The sequence below is a fragment of the Thamnophis elegans genome, chromosome 1, assembly GCF_009769535.1.
Source record: "Thamnophis elegans isolate rThaEle1 chromosome 1, rThaEle1.pri, whole genome shotgun sequence".
In the NCBI taxonomy this organism is placed as follows: Eukaryota; Metazoa; Chordata; class Lepidosauria; order Squamata; family Colubridae; genus Thamnophis; species Thamnophis elegans.
The window spans coordinates 77,862,276-77,882,451 of NC_045541.1; the positions used below are offsets into that span (position 1 = coordinate 77,862,276).

Genomic DNA, 20,176 nt, shown 5'->3' on the forward strand with positions numbered 1-20,176 from the left:
CCCACGTAAGAGTTAAAACACAGAAATTTACAACAATATAATAATAAAAAGTGGGACATTCATTCATCTCATACGTATCCCATGCATATCCCATACAAAGAAAGAAGAGAAAGATGAAAGAAAAGAAAGAAACTAAAATAATTGCGCAGTTGATTAAAATTTAAGGTGCGAGTTCAGATGGCAAAATTGGCTCTTAATGTTCAAAGTTGAAGTGGCTGGGGGCCAATTACAGTTCAGGTGGAATATATGGGGGAGTGTCTTATAACCCCTCTCTTCTTCTGTAAATTTGTTGGTCAAAAGGTCCTGCGGGGGTTCAGTGCGAACACACAATGCTGCCATCACCTGTCCACCCACAGCCCAGGCCCAGAGTTTTCTTTCCGGGGATAAAACCACTCCAAGGAGTTCCCAAAGGCACACCACTAGAAATAAGTAGGGTAAAAAGATGGAACCGGCGTTGTAATTGCCAGGAGACACCGTCGCTGTTCTCAGGATGGAACTTGCTTCCTCAGTATTAAATGGCCGAGGCAGCACGAGAACCACCGGAATCCCTAGAGCCAATGGGGTCGTCCAGATCTGTAAAATCCAAGGGTGGTCTCCCCAGTTCCTCGACCCCACTGCAGGCAGACAGAGCAGGGAGGTGGGGTAGACGATGAGGCCACCAAAGAACGCCGCCGCTGCCACCAAGCTGAGGCTCCTCTCCTCGCCGCCGAACAGCTGATACGGGCGGAACAACACGGAGGCCGCTGGAACCGGCAGAATCCACGCGATCCGCAGTCGCGACGTCCAGACGGCCTGGAAACGGTCCTGGGGGTGGTCCCACGGTCGCAGGGTGTTCCCGTCGCGGGCAGGCAAAGCTGGGAGGTAAGATAGGCGACAAAGCCGCCGGAGAACGCCGCCGCCGCTTCCAGGCTGAAATTCCTCTCCTCGCTGCCGAGCGGCCCAGCCAGCATGGAAGCCGCTGAAGGCGCTGGAGCCTTTGCGGTCCGGGGTTATCCCAAAGTGGTAACCCCTACCGCTAGCTGATCTTTTCGGGCTCCCTGGGTCTCAAGCTACCCGGACGGGCCTCTCATGTTAAATTTAAAGTTGTTACTCGCGGTTTTTTTCTGCATTTTCTGCTTGACTTCCGGAGACCAAACCCCCACTGTAGGGAGGAGGAACCGACCAGGTGGTTCCGCCCCAGGCGACTTATGGAGCCGCTAAGGTTCCAGACGGAGCTTGGGGTCATTCCTGATACTTTCGCCCACAGTCCGGTAGAGACTCTGGTTGCTGCTTGGCACTCGGCAGCATCGGAGACCCTCGACCGGATTGCGCCACTACGGCCCCTCCGAGGCGGCGGATCCCGGAGACCTCCTTGGTTTACCGAGGAACTCCGGGAGATGAAGCGCCGGAGGAGACGCCTAGAGCACCTATGGAGGTCCGATAAGTCCGAATCGAACCGAGCAATGGTAACCACCTGCACCAAGGAATACACCAGGGCTCTTAGGGCAGCGAAAAGATCTTATATAGCCACCTTGGTTGCGTCCGCTGAGTCCCGCCCAGCCGCCCTGTTTAGGATAACCCGCTCCCTACTGAATAGGAGGGAAACGGGGGAACCCCTGCAGGGCAGAGCTGAGGACTACGCCCAATTCGTAGCGGACAAAATTGCTCGGTTTCGGTCGGACTTGGACTCCATCTCTGCAATTCCAGCCGAGGCACAAGAGGATGAAGTAGACCACCTCTGGGTTGAGTTTCAGGATGTTGCCCCTGGGGATGTGGACAAGGCCATGAGGGCTGTAAGCGCCTCCACCTGTGTACTGGACCCGTGTCCCTCATGGCTGGTTGCTAACAGCAGTGAGGTGACACGAGGCTGAATCCAGGCGGTTGTTACCGCCTCTCTTCGGGAGGGGAACTTCCCCGCCACGCTAAAAGTGGCGGTGGTGAGACCCCTCCTGAAGAAGCCATCCTTGGATCCAGCTATTCTTAATAACTATCGTCCAGTCTCCAACCTTCCCTTTCTTGGGAAGGTTGTTGAGAAGGTGGTGGCCTTCCAGCTCCAGCGGTCCTTGGAGGAAGCAAACTATCTTGACCCCTTCCAGTCAGGCTTCAGACCCGGTTACAGCACAGAAACCGCTTTGGTCGCATTGACCGATGATCTTTGGAGAGCCAGAGATGGAGGACATCCCTCCATCCTGGTTCTCCTTGACCTCTCAGCGGCTTTCGATACCATCGACCATGGTATCCTTCTGCGACGACTGCGGGAGGTGGGAGTGGGAGGCACCGTGCTGCAGTGGTTCTCCTCCTACCTCTCGGACAGGTCGCAGTCGGTGTTAGTGGGGGGGCAGAGATCGACCCCTAGGCCCCTAACATATGGGGTGCCTCAGGGTTCGGTCTTATCCCCCCTACTATTCAACATCTACATGAAACCGCTGGGAGAGATCATTCGCAGGCACGGGATAAGATACCATCAATATGCAGACGATACCCAGTTGTATCTGTCCGCCCCGTGCCAACTCAATGAAGCGGCGGACGTGATGAACCGAGGCCTTGAGGCCGTTATGGACTGGATGAGGGCTAACAAGCTTGTACTCAACCCGGAAAAGACCGAATGGCTGTTGTGCTTCCCTCCCAACAATTCGACCAGTATTCCATCACTCAGGCTGGGGGGTCAAATTCTACACCCCTCAGAGAGGGTTCGCAACTTGGGAGTCCTCCTGGACCCACAGCTATCCTTTGATCACCACCTGACGGCTGTGACCAGGGGGGCATTTGCCCAGGTTCGCCTGGTGCGCCAGTTGCGACCCTACCTGAATCGGGAGGCTCTCACAACAGTCACTCGGGCCCTTGTGACCTCTAGGCTGGAATACTGCAATGTGCTCTACATGGGGCTGCCCTTGAAGAGCATCTGGCGACTTCAGCTAGTCCAGAACGCGGCCGCGCGAGTGATCGTGGGTGCACCTCGGTTCACCCACATAACACCTATCCTCCACGAGCTGCGCTGGCTACCTGTCGATCTCCGGGTGCGCTTCAAGGTGCTACTAGTCACCCATAAAGCCCTTCATGGTAGTGGATCTGCGTACTTGAGAGACCGCCTTCTGCCAATTACCTCCCTGCGACCAATTAGATCTCATAGATTGGGCCTCCTCCGAATCCCATCTGCCAGCCAGTGCCGGCTGGCAACTACAAGGAGGAGGGCCTTTTCGGTAGTAGCTCCGACCCTTTGGAACGAACTCCCCGTGGAGATTCGTACCCTCACCACCGTCCAGGCCTTCCGCATAGCCCTTAAGACCTGGCTAGCCCGTCAGGCCTGGGGACAAAGATAATCGCCCCTCCCGAATGATGAATGAATGTTGCTTATTATTTTACTCTATGTTTGTTTATGTCACTGTCTGTATTACCCTCCCCTGATCCTATGTAAGCCGCCCTGAGTCCCCTCAGGGAAAAGGGTGGCCTATAAATGTTAATAAACCCTTAAACCCTTAAACCACATTCAGCTAATAAAATATTTACTTGAAATCTGTAATATTTAAGGATCCTTTTGTTTAACTAATCACAGGAAACATTACACTTCAAAGTCCAGCAAGAGACATGTTGGGGCATGAAATTCATGAACAACAATAATCAGGGGATCAATTCTAATCTTGGAGATTTGACAGCAGTAACAACAGTTTCTTTGTTGATAACTCTGTCATTAAAAGGCAGGAACTTTTGGAGTCAGATTCAACACAAAGAAAACGAGTTGTGCAAGATCTCACCATGGTAGGTGACAGGAACTGGATGTATTCATTCAAATAATAATATTTTTTTTTAAAAAAAACAACACAAAACCCCACACTATGTGATTTGATACTTCAACTCAGACATGCCTAAATCTTTTCCAATTCATAGGAAAGCATCCTGTTTCAAATTATAGGAGTCACATTATCTCCATTCTTATAACTTTTTATAATGTTTCTACAGTGTTGTCCAGATTACCCTAAACTACCAGAGTAGCATACACTAAAGAAATTCCCACACTTAACCATAGCATCAGAAGACTTGTTCTTTAAAGGAAATTCTTGACAATGATTTCCTTACACTGTGCTTTCAGGCTTTTTTTTTTAACCCTGGTATGATCACAATGATTTCAATTAGATTTGCTTTAAATAAATATGATTTTAATCACAGCCTTTAATAGTTCAAATACTCCCCCCTCCCCCCCAAATGGTATGCAACTTAATAACTGGGCTTACATTTGTTTTTGATTTCCTAGCTGATTCCATATTTCAAGCACAAAACCATCGAAGTTTTCACTCTAAAGGAATGGAAACATTTGAGTAAGAAAAAAAAATATATCCACACCAACAAATATTATAAAGCCCATTATTTACTGTTGATAAGGTTTTAAGCATCCTGCAAAAAATGTTCAATTTGCTATGGGGTTTTAATGCTTTTGCTACCAGTATTTCAACATCTAGAGATCAATTTTTATTTGTTCAATACCGAATATGATTTTCAAAATAAATTAACCTGAACAATGTGCCATTTGAATGTAATTCTTTTACTATTACTATCACTTAAACAATTACATTAGGTTTTTTTTAAAACTTCTAATGGATATGATTTTACCTTTGCTATTTGAATCATAGTATTAGAAAGCTCTTCTATCTCATCCTCACTGCCAAATATGCTTTCAAAATCGTGATAAGACCAGTCTTCAAATAAAATCCGTGGGGCTAAACATAAAAAAGGGACAAAACATAACCATCATTTTTCTTCATAAAATTTTTAGTTTTTATAAGTATGATGAAACCTCCCCATTTACATTTAATGTATTTGTATATTACTGTTCCTCTTGGGGAACCTAGGATGACAAGAAAGCATATAAAGCCATGGAAAATAAGACAAAACTGAAAGAATGATAACTATTCAGTAAGTAATTGTAAACCACCAGTACTATCAAAAGTAAAATACACAACAATTAACCTATGCATTAGGGAGAGAGGTTATCTGATTAATGACAGTAGAAAGAACAAGCAGATATTACACTGCCTCTGAAACCAGCTAAGAGGATCATCCCCACTTCCTAAAGACTCATAGGTGGAACTCAAATTATAGTTGAGTTGGCTGGTACTGGAGGAGATATGCTTTCAAATAGTTGGTTAAAAACTATTGTCAGTCTCTTTAATTGAGCTGAGGCAGCCACTGAGGGACTTAAAGACAGGTTATCTATTTTGTTATAGCAATAGCACTTAGACTTGTATATCGCTTTCAGTGGGGGGTTGCAGGCAGTACGCCCCGGTATGGGTGTACCAGAGCCTGCCCAGAGCACTGGTACCATTCCGGTACGGTGCTCCGAAGGGCCCACCCGCCCAACCACACTCCTTACCATACCAGCCTTTGGTGCTTCCACACCCGAGCAGCTGAAGCATCGCGGAGGCTTCGCTGGAAGATAAGACACATGCGCGTGCTGTGCATGTGTGCGCACGCACCACACACATTCATGTGGAGGACGCCAGGCCTTGTTGCAACCGTAGCGGTTGCAACAGGATCCGGAACCCACCACTGATCGTTTTACAGCTCTTTATAGCCCTCTCTAAGCTCAGCAAATTGTCCCCAACAATCTGGGTCCTCATTTTACCAACCTCAGAAGGATGAAAGGCTGAGTCAACCTTGAGTCTGGTGAGATTCGAACTGCCAAATTGCAGGCAGTCAGCAGAAGCAGCCTGCAGCACTGCCTTCTAACCACCGCGCCAGCATCCACTCACCATGGTTATCAAAATGGTTTGGCTCTATAGATGTATTATAAACCAGTTGCTTCAACACCATCTGAGCTGAGGTGGCACAGTGGTTAGTGCAGTACTGCAGGCTACTTCAGCTGACTGCTAGCTGCAGTTCAGCAATTCAAATCACACTGGCTCAAGGTTGACTCAGCCTTCCATCCTTCCGAGGAAGTAAAATGAGGCTCCAGATTGTTGGGGGCAATAGGCTGACTCTGTAAACCACTTAGAGAGAGCTGTAAAAGCACTATGAGTGGTATATAAGTCTAAGTGCTATTGCTACGTTAAAGTTGAGTCTCATATAAAACTCATTTCAGTCACCTATTTGCAAGAATACATGGAACATCAAAGGTATGTCAGTCTATCCAAGCAGCCATTTTTCTTTTTCCTACAGTATCTCATCCCCAACATCATCATCTCTGCAAGCATTCCATATTCCAAACTAGTTAATAGTATGCCTGGTAAGGATTCAGAATGTACAGCAGGATTTGTTTTGGATCTCCAGATTTTAACTTGCATTTTGCAATAATCAGAGATCTATGAGATTGTATGGAATTCTGTATTGGGGACTAAACTGTTAGCCATCATAAATTTTGCTAAACAAGTGATTATAGGAACACAGAATTGTTGTAATAGCTCTTTAATTAACATAGTTTAGTTTACACATATTACACTTTCTCAGATTTGTTCCAGAAAGATTTATATAATTTTAATGTATAGGTAAGCCTTCAATTCTCAATAATGATACGAAGGCAGCCTTCCTAGACCGTACTACAGACTAATCTAATTCAGCATACTACTTTCCCCAGAGGTCAACCAAAGAGAGTGATCACTAAAAATATAACAGCAATTAAGTTTGGGAGGGAGGTAAATCCATTATACTGCAAGGCTTCTAGAATTTGAATGGGAAAAGTTAATTAAAATTTTACCTATTTTGATGCTCTTGGCATTTCTCTTAACTTCTTTCATCCAGCCTGTAAAAGATAACATACAAAGATTCATATATGGCTTATCACAAAAGAATACCTCAAAAGTAATTATGTAAGACTTTAAAGGACTTTTTTATATGCTTTAGGCATATAAAAGAAAACAAAATTATGCTAATTTTGTATCTGTGGTCAAATATAACTTTTATAAGCACCACCCAAACTTTTATTGGCTGTGATCAATAAGAATAACCAGAGTCACAATTTAACACATCTGAAAAGTACCAAATTAGAAGTGCTAGTAAGATTACATAAATGCAAGGTGTTTATAACTTTTCTCTATTTTTCCCTATGCCCCCCAATATAAAACCTTACAAATTATTAAGGGTAGGGTAACACAGAGGAAGATAAATTTCATCTTCTCTACCCCAATTCTTTTGCTTTCAACTGCCATATTGCAGCTTCAAAACTACTCAGAGTAAACAGGTATGTAAATATAGGTATAATTAAGGTAAGTTATATCTGCAAAACAACATGTTTCAATTAGATACTAAGAATAATTTTGTCCTTGTGCCTTTAAATCAGTCTTGTCTCGTGGCAACTGTCTGGACAGGTCCATGAAGTTCTTCTGGCAATATTTTTGGAAGTAGTTTGTCACTGTCTTCTTCCCAAGGTTGAGCGACTGGCTCAAAGTCATCCAGCTGGCATCATGCCAGTAAGACTGGAACTCATAGTCTCCTAGTTTCTACTATATCAAGGTGGCTTTCTACAATACATTGATACAATGTATGTTGGGTGAGAAGGAGACCCACATATTCAGAGATCAAGCTAGCTACTTTATTTTTTTCTGCCTATAATACAGGAATCTGGCAGCCTATTCTTCAGAAGAATTACGGAAGAATAAGGCTCCAAGGAATTTGGGCAGGGGTGTCTACCCTTTTTGCAGTTGTGCTAACTGCACTTGATACACTGCCAAACTGGGTGTTTCCCAACATCATACAGAGATTAGATTAGATTAATAGATGATAGATAGATGATAGATAGATGATAGATGATAGATAGAGATAGATAGATAGATAGATAGATAGATAGATAGATAGATAGATAGATAGATAGATAGATAGATTTTTCTCCTTTATTGACTTCTGCAGAAAGTTAGTCTTCAAAGTATCCAAGATAGGATTATTAGAGCCTGGTCATTTCTGCCTCAAACAAGAACTCTGAATTGATTTATTCTATGATTCATTTGTTTTTTTTCCTGAGTATCCATGGTATTCTTAAGAATATTTTTCAACACTGAACTACAAACATATTCTTGCTTCTTCAAAGTCTAATTTTCATAGCCATTACAATTTGCAACTTCCTGCTGTCTTGCCCACTGCCTTTGTAGGAAGCCAATAGGGAGGGTTGTAAATTGTAATTATGTGATCATAGGACACTATGACAGTTAGAGCTTCAAGAACCACTTGTTCAGCACTGTTGCAGGTATGAATAATCACTGAATGTGTGCTCATTACATTTTTTGAGAAATTGCATGAGCATCCATTTTTGTTGTTAAAAGATGCGTAGATTTTGTTCCCTTTTTATGTTTGGATTACTGCAGTGCGTTCATGATCATTTAAATAATGTTCATATCTCCTCTTGTGGCAGGTTAGATTATATTGGTAATGGAGTACTTTGTTAATGTGGGTTGTTTTTCGATAGATTTGTGTTTCTAATTCACTGTAATTTCTCCTGCTGATGAGCATATCCAGGAAAGAGAAGGTATTGTTACTCTTCTTGTGTGAATTTTATTCCTTTGAACATGTTATCATTTCATTTGTCTTCTCTAGTTATTCCCTTTTTATTATGACAAAGGCATTGCCTACATACTGTATCCATACATTTGGTTGTATATGTGGGAGTGCTACAATTTATAAATGATGCATTATGGTTTCTCCTATGAGTCTTAAAAGTGGTGATCCCATGGTGTTTCTCTGATTTATTGGTATTCAAACTGAAAAGCAGGTAGGGAGGTTGGTATTCAAACTGAAAGCAGGTAAGGAGGCAGAGATTGATGAGATCCATAATTCTGGGTATTTCAATCTTAGTGTATTTTGCTAGGTCAAATGTGTTGTGTAATACTGCTGCCAGGGTTTCTTTTTCTAGTTCTGGATCTATGGACATGAAGAGTCCTGTGATATCGACTTAACTTCATATTCTATTTTAAGGTCTTTGATTTTTATGGAGCCATTGTGTAAAGAGTTGATTTGGTCACCTTTGTGAGCGGTCCAAGCTTTTTTTGCACGTTTTTGATTTTTTTTTTGTCTTGTAGTTTTTTTTGTGTAAGTTCTTGATTTTTATTATGAGAACTTAGTTCATTTACATTTTCAGCTATCAGAGTGGTCACATATGCATACTGTAGTTTCATGATGCTTCTTCCTTCAATTTCATGTTCATGTTCTTCCAATTCAGCCTCCCTCGTTATATATTCAGGACACACTGTAAGTTGAATAAGTGAGTGTCAACCCTGAAATGAACCTGGCTGAAGCAATCTTGAAGGCTTCAGGGTTGCCACACAACGGTGGGAGGGGGATAGTTATACGAGGTTTTGTAGCCAAAACAAGGAAGTTTTCCTGTGGGAACCAAGGGCATTCTCACAGGGGGCTGGACAGAAGAGGAGCAAGTCACCAAGCAATTGGCCAGCACCTGGATTGGACAGTGTAACCAGTGACTTGGGGGAAAAGAGGAAACTTTTACTTTTAATCAGGTGAAAGCAGCAGGACATTTCAGTCGGCTTTCACCAGTTGTGCCAGTATGAAGTAGCCAATAAACTATTCTTTGAGGATCCTGCCTGCCTCAGAGTTCTATTTTCTATGGGTGCATTACTTGGAACACTGAGAGTGAGAGAATATACCTTGCTTCACTGTACCCATTTTCAAGCTAAAAGGTCAGTGTAAAAACAGTACTGTGGGTTTTGGAAGAATTTGAACAAGCAATAAAAATTATATAAAATACTGTGAAAATGAATGTGATCAACAAAATACACCATATCAGAAGGGGGAAAATTTGGAAAAGCATCCCAAATTGGCTTAACAGGACCATTCACTGAATGTTAAATTTCAGTGAAAAACAAAATGGAAAAATGGGAGTAAGGCAGAATTAATGGGTCCACTTAAGTATCTCATATGTACAATATAATAGGCCAAGGCTTAATTGGGTACCACCCTGAGCAAAAGCACTTTCAACAGGGAATCAAAATTGTCAGAGTTTGTTGCATAAATTCAAATCCTGAAGCACACACAGATAACTGATGCAGCTGGATTCACTAACTTCTTTATATACCTAAGAATAGATGAATAAATATACAATACCAACAGGTGGTTCTTCCAAGTAAACACAAGGCAGGAGAGTTACAGGCAAACACAAGCAGTTAGTTCATTTCAGCAGACAAGGCCAAACAGGCCGCTAGTTTACTTCACCCAGCAGCAGACTGGTTAAGTTTCTATTTCAATTCTCTGCACAGACTCAGATCTGTTTAAGCTCCCATTGGCTGACTTAGTTGCTATGCTTATTCATTGGCTGACCTTGTTCCCATGTCTCTCCCAGTCATGAATATTTTAACAAAAATACATAGTAATATTTCGTTATAGATGCCACTTCTATTTGTACCTTGAACACTGGGTCAAAACCTCCAGAGTTTGAAAACACAAGCACATATCATCTTCCCTCTTTAAGTACCTGATGAATGAGAATGTGACTAGAAAGTTGACATAGATGTGCCAGTCCTTCTTTTTAAGATGACTTTGGTATAGATTTTATAACATTCTTAGCTGAAGTAAAAATGTGGGGCATTACATGGATTAATTGTATTTTGTATTGCATAGAACATATCTGTTTATTATAAATTGGCTATATTTCCTTCCTACCAGCCATGAGAAAAACATATTTCCTACCTAACTCAGCATGTTTTCACAATGCAAGGTTAACACTGGGAAAGCCTGGCAGAAGAAGCATTAGATAAAGGTGTCAGGTAGAAGATAGAAAGCACAGACCTTGGTCAACGTCATGGAGCCCTGTCACCTGGAACTTCTCCTTTCCTCTTCTCTTCACCTGTAACCAGACTGGCGAAATTGTCGTAAATTTGTTTCTAAATGTTTTAGCAATATCATAGCCATGGCTATTCCACTATAAAAGAAAAAGAAAAGGAACATACTATGGAAAAAAGATTTGTTACATTATTTACTATCTTTAAATATAAAAGGTAAATGTTCACCCTTACACATATGTGCTAATTGTTCCCCATTCTAGGGGGTGGTGCTCATCTCCGTTTTAAAGCCAAAGAGCCAAGGCTGTCCAAAAATGTCTCCGTGGTCATGTGGCTGGCATGACTAAATGCTGAAGGAGCACGGAACGCTGTTACCTTCCCACCAAGATGGTCCCTATTTTTCTACTTGCATTTCTACATGCTTTCAAACTGCTAGGTTGGCAGAAGCTGGGACAAGTAACGGGAGCTCACTCTGTTATGCGGTACTAGGGATTCGAACTGCTGAACTGACCTTTCTGATCAACAAACCTAGCATCTTAGCCACTGAGCCACCACATCCCCTATCTTTAAATATAAATTATACCAAAAGGACTAGATTAAGGTCCTCAATTCTAGTTTAAGTTTTATTTCTTGATTTACAAAAAGAAAATGCCTACCTGTTCACAAAGGAAACCTGTATTTTTACTCTGTTTAATTAATTAATATCCCACCTTTTTTTTTCTTTACAAGTAACTCAAGATGGCAAACATATCTAAGACATTTTCCTCCTCCCATTTTTCCCCACAACAACCACCTTGTGATGTGGGCTGGACTGAAAGAGACTGACTGGCCCAGAGTCACCTAGCTGATACACCTTCATTCCATACTTACAGGTGTAATGTAGCCCAAAGTTTCTCCCTTGAAGGAGTGTTCACGTCCTTTTGTAGCACAATAGCTTTTGTGTTCAAGGACAATGTCCTTTGCCATTGGATCAGTAACTACCAGACCACGCTCCTGTACTGTTTGATTTGAATGACGAGTCTGTCAAAATAAAGTTATTGTAGAATTAACTTAATTGCTAGCACACAATTCAAGGAAAGGTAGTAGTTTTAGGGTCCTTCAAAATTACAGGACCAAAATGTAAGAGTGAAGTAGTGCACTTAGAAATATAAAGATGGAGTGAATATGGAAGAACCCCAAAAGTTTGGGGGGGGGGAATAAGTACAAATTGGGAAAATATTATTATACCACATTGATACATAAAAATAATACATTATAATTATAATGAGCATATTAAGGTTAGAAGTTGGAAGATAAAAACTATGTATATGTGATTGTATTATAATTCAGTGGTCCCCAACCCCCGGTCCGCGGAGTACCTGGCACCGGGCCGCGCAGCGGCTGGGGGCCATGATCGCTGCAGCGGCCGGGGGCCATGATCGCTGCAGCGGCCGGGGGACATGATCGCTGCAGCGGCCGGGGGACATGATCGCTGCAGCGGCCGGGGGACATGATCGCTGCAGCGCAAAGGCTCCTGGGCCATGCGCAAAGGCTCCAGGGAAGAGAGCCCCACGCTGGTACGCACGTGATATATAAACAATCAATGTGTCGTCGCGAACAACGCCCCCACACCCCTGCGCGCGCTCAGCGGGCCACGGTAAAATTATCAAAGGCTGACTGGTCCGTGGCGATAAAAAGGTTGGGGACCACTGTTATAATTGACCCAGTCATTACACTGGTTGTTAAAGGAAAACTACAAATAAAACAAATAGAAAAAAAGAAAGAAAGAAATATAAAGAAAAACACAGGGAAAGTGTTTGTCTTCACATCCTACTTACAAGCACGAGTTTGCTGCTACTGGAAACAGGTGGGATTAGCTGCTATGTTAATAATCATAAGCAAGAAAAGGGAATGGTACATTCCCCAGAAATGAAAGAAAAGTATTGCAGGGAAAATATGACCAAATTTAAATCCAGCATATCCTTGGCAACACTAGACCACATCCCAACTACACAGAAGCAGAGAGATCCAGCCTAGGGTGGATAATGATTTAGTTAACTCTCTTGTTTCTCATGGTCCCTACATTACCTCACATGCTGCCCTGGAGAAATCATAACTATCTGAAAAGTACAAGGAAGAGTAGTGAAGATCTCCCTTTCCTTGTCAAATGTTGGGTAGATGAAATGTATATATAGTTCTTGCTGGAGAACCACATCATCAAGTAATTCTATCTCGTCATTTTGATTTTTCTGAATTTTGTCTTCTACAACTTCCAGTAAGAACTCAGAATATTTTCTTTCTCATTCAATCACATGCTTCTCTTCAATTGAGACTTGACAAAGTTTCTCCATAAGCATGTTTTTTAATGCACTATTCTCCACATCATCATCATTTCCTCTTTTCACAACTGCTGGAAGCTGACAGAAATCACCACAGCAAATGGTTAAAATTTCCACAAAGGCCTCATTCTTGCCACACATATTGTCAAGTATCAGGTCTATGGTTTCAAAACCCTCCTTTCCAATCATGTAACTTTCATCCTAGAGTCCTAGGCAATAAGCCTTGTATGTCAAGGCAAATTTATAGTATTGCAGGCTTCTTCAATATTATAAGGAGCATTTTCATTCACTTTGAGAAATATCTTGAATGTGTTGACCTACCACCAGGCATTAATGTTGCCACAATTCAAGAGGATACTATAGCAATAACAAAGTCTCTATCTCCCTTTATTTTAGCAAAGATCAAGTTGTTAACAAATATCTTTTCTATTCCTACTGGTGTATCAATGAAAATAAGATTGCTTTGCAAGCACTTAGACACATTGTTATATGTTGCTCCTTATTCATTATTTAATAAGGGCTCATTGTGTAGTATAATTTTTGTTTGTTTGTCCCTGTTGTGTTGCAATTCATGCAGTAATTCCTGATGTTCATTATTCTGATTGCACCTGATTGCACCTTATTCTGATTGATTTTAGCAAGTTATATTCTTCAAATGTTTTTCTGAATTTCTCAAAAGTTTTTTTATTACAGAAAAGCTTTTTTCTGATGTCTCTTATTTATCATATTAGAACTTTCTCAATTTAGAGGAAATCTTAAGACATTCAAGGTATCCTTGAACTGGTTCCTCAGTTGTGTACTATTGATTTAGATATTTGTAGACAGATCAAATTTCTCATTGCTCTAGGGATTCTTGCTCTTTCAGCATCTTCCATAGTTTGCTGCTAGTGATCTTCAGCTTGCAATAGTCTACCAATCCTACCACCTACCAAAGAGACCATGGGTTTTACTAAGGTACTTGAGGAACAACTGTCTCTTCAAGTTGACCTGGCCAATCATTTGGCTGCTGATTCAAAAAGAGATGCTGCTCATAATATTCACCAGTTTGAATTGCATGTCATTGTAATGAAAAACAAAGCCACATACATCATGGCATCTTGTTCTATCACATATCCCCCTGCATTTTAATTAACTTTTAACATTGAATTTTAATCACCCTTGCCACTTTTTAAATTTTATGTGCAGTTTTTTATGTTTTAATATTTTATTTGTATACTGCCCAGAGTCCCTTTGTTGTTGCTTCTTTAAAAGCCACATAAGTCAATTCATTGCTGCTTGGAGGGAGGAGAAGTAAGGGATTGCGAGAGCGGCAGGGAAACTGTCACTGAATGTTCAGAATGAGCATCACAAGCCCACAGCAGTAGCCTGAACACAGCGGCAGCTTGAAGGAGCCACAACTTTACCAAATTTGATTCCAAGGGGAGTTATGGGACCCAGGTTTTTAACTCATTTTATAAGTTAGCCCATTCAACGTACCTTGGTTCAAAAACTGTTGCCCTATGATGCATCATTTTGCCCAATTAAAAGTTACAGCCAGAGTTTTAGCATTATACAGAGAGATGGGAAGTCATGGGTTTAGCTGAGTCACCTAAATCAAGGGTACTAGGAAAGGGGCAGTCTACCTTGATTCAAATTCAGAAATGTCTATGCTACAGATCAGGATGCATGTTAGTACATTGATTGAATTAGTTAGATGCGTTTCATGAATAAGGCCACTGGATGTATAAAAAGAATTAGTTATACATGAGTATATAAAAGAATACTAGTAAAATAATAGTACATCCAAGGTATTTAAATAATAATTACCAGGAAAAAGGAATATTTTATAAACATTGTATTACTCATTTGTAACACGTATTTCCTCCACAACCATGCATACAAACTAGATACTGTTAGCAAATAGAAAACATTATTTTGCAATTAATTGAAAGTTTTATATTACCTAGGAGAGAGCTGCACTACAGAACTACCTAACTGGAAATCAAGATGATCATTGGGAAATTAACAGATTTCTGACAAGCACTCTCAGTTTATATTCAGAGAAAATACTCCTAGTTCAAAATACAACATTTGCACAGTATTTGATAAGAATCTTTGCTAATCAGAGATTAATGTCAGAAAATCAACCATGTTCTCCTACCTTTTCCTCCAGGGTTTTTGAGGAAGCTTTTTTCAAATCTGTCTTTGACAATGTAGCATCAACGAACTGAGAAGCCAAGGCAAAAACAAGACCAATGCAGATACATTTCATGGCAACTTTAGTTATTCGAGTCTAACGTCTATGGATGAAGAAGATAGAAACAGAAGTCTTATACACTGAAGAACAATCTAAAATCATTTTTCGAAACTATTGAAAAAGTTAAGGGGAAAATTAAAAAAAACAGAGCCAGAATCAGTCCTTTCAAGAATACAATTCTAGGAGGATTTGCAGTGTTCTTCCAGTATTCTCTAGCCTTTCCTCTGGCAATAGTTCAGATTACAAAGAAAGAGTACATACTTTATCTCAAAAAGCATGCATTAACTTTTTTTAATTGGCACTTTAAGCATTGGTTAAACATTGGTTAAACATTTCCTTGGTTTACTACAGTATCAGGATTGCCTTTTTTGCCTGCCTGTTTCTCCTAAATTCAAATACTTCTTTTCTGAAGAAACTTGGCAGCTTTTTTGTACATTTGTAACATTAAATAAAATTTAAATTCAATAAACAGATGCATAATTTGAACAAAGTATGTTTGATATAGAATGACTTTTGTATGGTATCCCCCAAAAAACATTATTTATGCTTCCCTTGTTGCTACTTCAATTTTTCTCTCCCTCTGCTTTAATATTTCTGGAAACTTTATATGGACCCACATTCTGTCCAAGTTTTCAGACTTCCCATTAATATACTCTCAGAGTAGTCACCATCATGGATCCCTTTAACTGCAAACATTATGTACCTTAGCCTTATTGTTGATTACAGCAAGTCAGAAGTGACTCAGATTATGAGTTTGTCCAATTTTGGGTAAAGCATGACATTAGAAATTTTAAAATGTGCTATACATCCTCAATAGATAGATAGATAGATAGATAGATAGATAGATAGATAGATAGATAGATAGATAGATAGATAGATAGATAGATATAGATAGATAAATAGATAGATAGATAGATAGATAGATAGATAGATAGATAGATATAGATATATAAAGGAATTAGGAATTTTAAAATGTGCTATATATCCTCACATAGATAGATAGATGATAGATAGATAGATAGATAGATAGATAGATAGATAGATAGATAGATAAAGATATATAAAGGAATTAGGAATTTCAAAATGTGCTATATATCCTCACATAGATAGATAGATAGATAGATAGATAGATAGATAGATAGATAGATAGATAGATAGATAGATAGATAGGAGTAGGAAGATGGCCCAGAAGCTACACAATTCTTCTTGTCTCATCTTCAATGGATAGACAGAGGACACAACTTAAGATGCAATCTATCCTTTCCATTCAGTGTAGAAGGTTCAAGTAACAGCCCTTTATCAACTTTAAAACCCCTCCTCCTATAACACCGTTCAAAAGGAGGCATGCCTAGATCTGTGGATCATGCTACTGAAAAAAAAGTTGTAGATCATCCTACTGATCTATAGTTCTTTCAGATCCTGGACATGTAGACAAATTAATAATAAATGTATTCTAGCTCTAGAACTATCATAGATTGTCACCCAGAGTTTAAAAGCAAGCAAACAAGCAAAAAATAATAATAATCCTCAAAATGATCCAAGTGAATTTTGCAGAAGAGTTATAAAGATCTGTCTGCAAATGGAATAACAAATTAAAAATCTCTTTGTCCACCCAGCTAGTAAGAGTCTGGTAGAGGTTACATTCTCTAGTGTCTTCAGCCATAGACTAACAGGCTTTGCTTCAATGACATCAAGAAGGAAGTTTTAAACATTTTTTTAAACAAAATTCATACCTTCTGGGGGAAAAAAAAATTTTTGCAAGCCTCAGTGGAGTAATTACTGTGGCATAAACTTTTATAGCTCTAAATCCACAAAGGCTGTATAGTTAAATCAATCTGTTATCTTTTAAAATCCATTACAACTAATGTTTCCGCTCTGACAGATTTACTCAAGTCAATTGTCTGGAAATTATAGGCTGTGTTGTGGAAGTCAGATAGCACCCAATAAAGGGCTGCAAACTTTAATTAATTGGATAAGGTTTTAGAAAACACTTTAATTTAAAAGGTGCCATCAAAACAATGAGTTTCCAAGCATCATCTTAATTGGGACCTTCCCTCTTTTGAAATATGGAGAGACACTTAAAAAACAGCGGAACTATTTTCAATGCAAAATCTGATCATGCTCACAGAAAATGATATTAATGTGAATATAGTGTGCAACAATGGGCACAGCCCACTCTTTCATTTCTCACCCAATTTACTGGCCAACAGTTCTAATCATATGATTTACATTATTCCATTCCTCATTATAACAATACCAGATGGGTAAATTATATTTTTACAACATTCTTCAAACTGATACCCAGCAATCCAATATGTAAAAGTCAAAATTAGGAGAAGACCTGGAAATACAAAGTACAGTGATCCAAGAGGATTTTGCAGAATATTTATAAGGATTTATTTGACACTTGCTTTTCCATCTGTAAGAGAGGAATCCATTTCAATTCCTGTATACAAATTCCACAGAATCTGGATTTGTTACACTGGCGCAACTCTTTTTAAGTAACATTTCAATGTTACCTTCCTCAAAAGCATTACCTTCAACTCACAAATCCCCCCCACCCCCGGGGAACTCAATGGGATTCACTCAGTCATTATGAGATTAATCGAAACCACCATTACTAGTCACTGGCTGCAACATACGAAGCGACAAACAAGCAAACCAGATTAAGAAGGGATCGCAAGGCAATTCTAGGAATGCGCCACTGAATCCTACTGCTGTTCTGCAAAATGACGCGCTTGGGAGATTGGCCACTTTAAGGGCAGAGTCCTCAACTTGTTTCCTCTAGAAACGGTGGCGTGTCCCGGCCCTGCCTATTACAACACTGGAAGCATAGACCTGGATAGGCAGCTAGCGCGTGAGAATCCCACCCGGGGAACAGGAAGGGGAATTTTGAAAGAGGCTGACCCGTTACGTGCAGCTCGGCTCAACCCAAGCTTGCCAGCTTGCCTGCCTGTCTTTTCAAATCCCCTCCCACCTTTTCAAGCACTCGCATTCGCGCCCTTGATTTCCTTCTGTAAACCGGATCTGCCTCGACTCGGAAGTGAAGCAAAAACTTCAGAGGCAAGGAGCGCACGCCTTTTAAAGGAGCCGTCTCGTTGTCTTTTCGTGATAAGCGTGACTTCATAATAAAGTGGCTGATAACGAAGGAGCTCTAGCGAGATGCCCCCGGGGTCATATGTTAAGATTCTTAATTCTTACTGGAGGCCTGTTTCGGAGACTGCCAGAGACTTACAACGAAGAAATTCATCAGCCTTCTAAATAGGCTTAAAGCAGGCTAAATATAGCAGGGTACTGTAATGCAAGGCAAAACAACAGCAACCTAAAAATAGCTACATGTGTATGTGTGTCAATAATAAAAATATAAACAATAACAAAAACATAAACAGACTGTATAACAATCCATAATTGGCCCAAACAGTTCATAAAAAGGGATGAAAGAAACTGGTTGTGCAAAACTGACATTAATTCCATTAGCTGTACTTATTCCAGAGGTAGTCAACCTTTTTATACCTACTACCTCCCATTTTTGTATCTCTGTTAGTAGTAAAATTTTCTAACCACCCACTGGTTCCACAGTAATGGTGATTTATAAAGTAGGGAAGTAACTTTACTTTATAAAATTTATAAAGCAGAGTTACAGCAAACCCTTACCACCCACCATGAAAGCTGGAACGCCCACTAGTGGGCGGTAGGGACCAGGTTGACTACCACTGACTTGCTCCATCAGTTGGGCAAATTAGCTCAATTTAATCAAAGCTTGGGCTATTGATCAGAGTTGCAAAAAGTTGGATAAGAACTAATTGGCAACAAGGAGTTACAGGAAGAGTTTTCTGTATTTGAAAAGAAAAATTCAAAGTCGTTTTGAATTTTCAGAAATGACAATGTTTGTCAAATACAGACAACTCTTACTGTAAATCTTTGTTATCTAATTCTCTATATTATTATGCTAAAGATTGCAAGGCTGCATCTAAGTCACAAAATTCTCTCTGACCTCGGAAGGATGTGCAAATGTAACAATCTGAGAGCCTAATTTTGAAATTTCTGCAAAGCTGTATAAAATTGATTGCAGTAAAGCTGAAATCCTATGCGTTCTTGCCTAGAAATTCGTGGAATTCAGTATCTTTTACCTCTGAGTAGACTCAAGCTAGCATTTGGGAGGAGTAAAACCAATGCAATGTTGCACTGAATGTGGCTGGGTCTGTGTAACCCTCTAGTCTAGATCTCATGAGTTATTTTTGCACCAGTTGCTAATCTACTATTTCTCAGACTGACCTACTTAGTATCATGTTTCTGTGAATAAAGTGAGGGGACAGCACCCTGACGCTTCCTTTAAAACTCAAGCTGTTATCACACTTTTTTCTTCTTCTCACAGAAAAATATGAATACTATTAGGAATTATTTTGGAAGTTTCTTTTGACCAGTTCAACCATTGGATATAAATCTGTGGCTTTAATAGATTTCTAGGTTGACTTGCTGTAGTTTTAGTACTGTAGTTTTGTTTTTAAAAAGCTCAAGGACAAATAACTTCCATTTCTGGGATGGGGGGAATCTGCAGTTCCATTCCTTCTTGTGGCAATATTTTTTTTTCTTGTAAAGAGAAAGAGAAGTGGGTTTGCTATTGCTTCCGTGACCTGATCCTGCTTGGCTTCAGTTTCTAAGCCCAGCCACTGCTGATTGCCTGAAAGAAGGACTGACCTTTCTGAGCTTGTGCTGAGACGGATGTCCAAAGCAGGGAGAGACCATGTGTTGATTCCGCTGTCTTTTCAGATTTTTTCACAAGCTGTATTTTTTATTTACTCTGTTACTGCCCGCCCAAAGGAGATGGCCAGAGTGACTTTATGTGGATATTGCCTGCCTGAAAGGAGGAGGACAGGCTATTGTGATTAATGAAAAGGCTAATGATTAAAGGGATGATGTAAAGAGTAGACATT

General features: G+C 40.4%; 1 protein-coding gene across 10 annotated transcripts in view; it reads right to left on the reverse strand.

The window, feature by feature from the left end:
• Nucleotides 1-19,964, reverse strand: part of CHID1 (chitinase domain containing 1) — a 135,550-nt gene extending 115,586 nt beyond the window's left edge. The window contains exons 1-7 of one of the 10 annotated variants that reach the window (XM_032221630.1): nt 19,941-19,964; nt 15,147-15,285; nt 11,559-11,708; nt 10,696-10,828; nt 6,665-6,709; nt 4,585-4,691; nt 4,209-4,270 (exon numbers count right to left, since the gene is read on the reverse strand). In XM_032221630.1, coding sequence (XP_032077521.1) covers nt 4,209-4,270; nt 4,585-4,691; nt 6,665-6,709; nt 10,696-10,828; nt 11,559-11,708; nt 15,147-15,257 — 608 coding nt within the window. In that variant the 5' untranslated portion in view covers nt 15,258-15,285; nt 19,941-19,964. The other 9 variants (XM_032221596.1, XM_032221571.1, XM_032221579.1 and 6 more) reach the window with 9 other exon arrangements.
• Between the last annotated feature and the right edge of the window lie 212 nt (nt 19,965-20,176).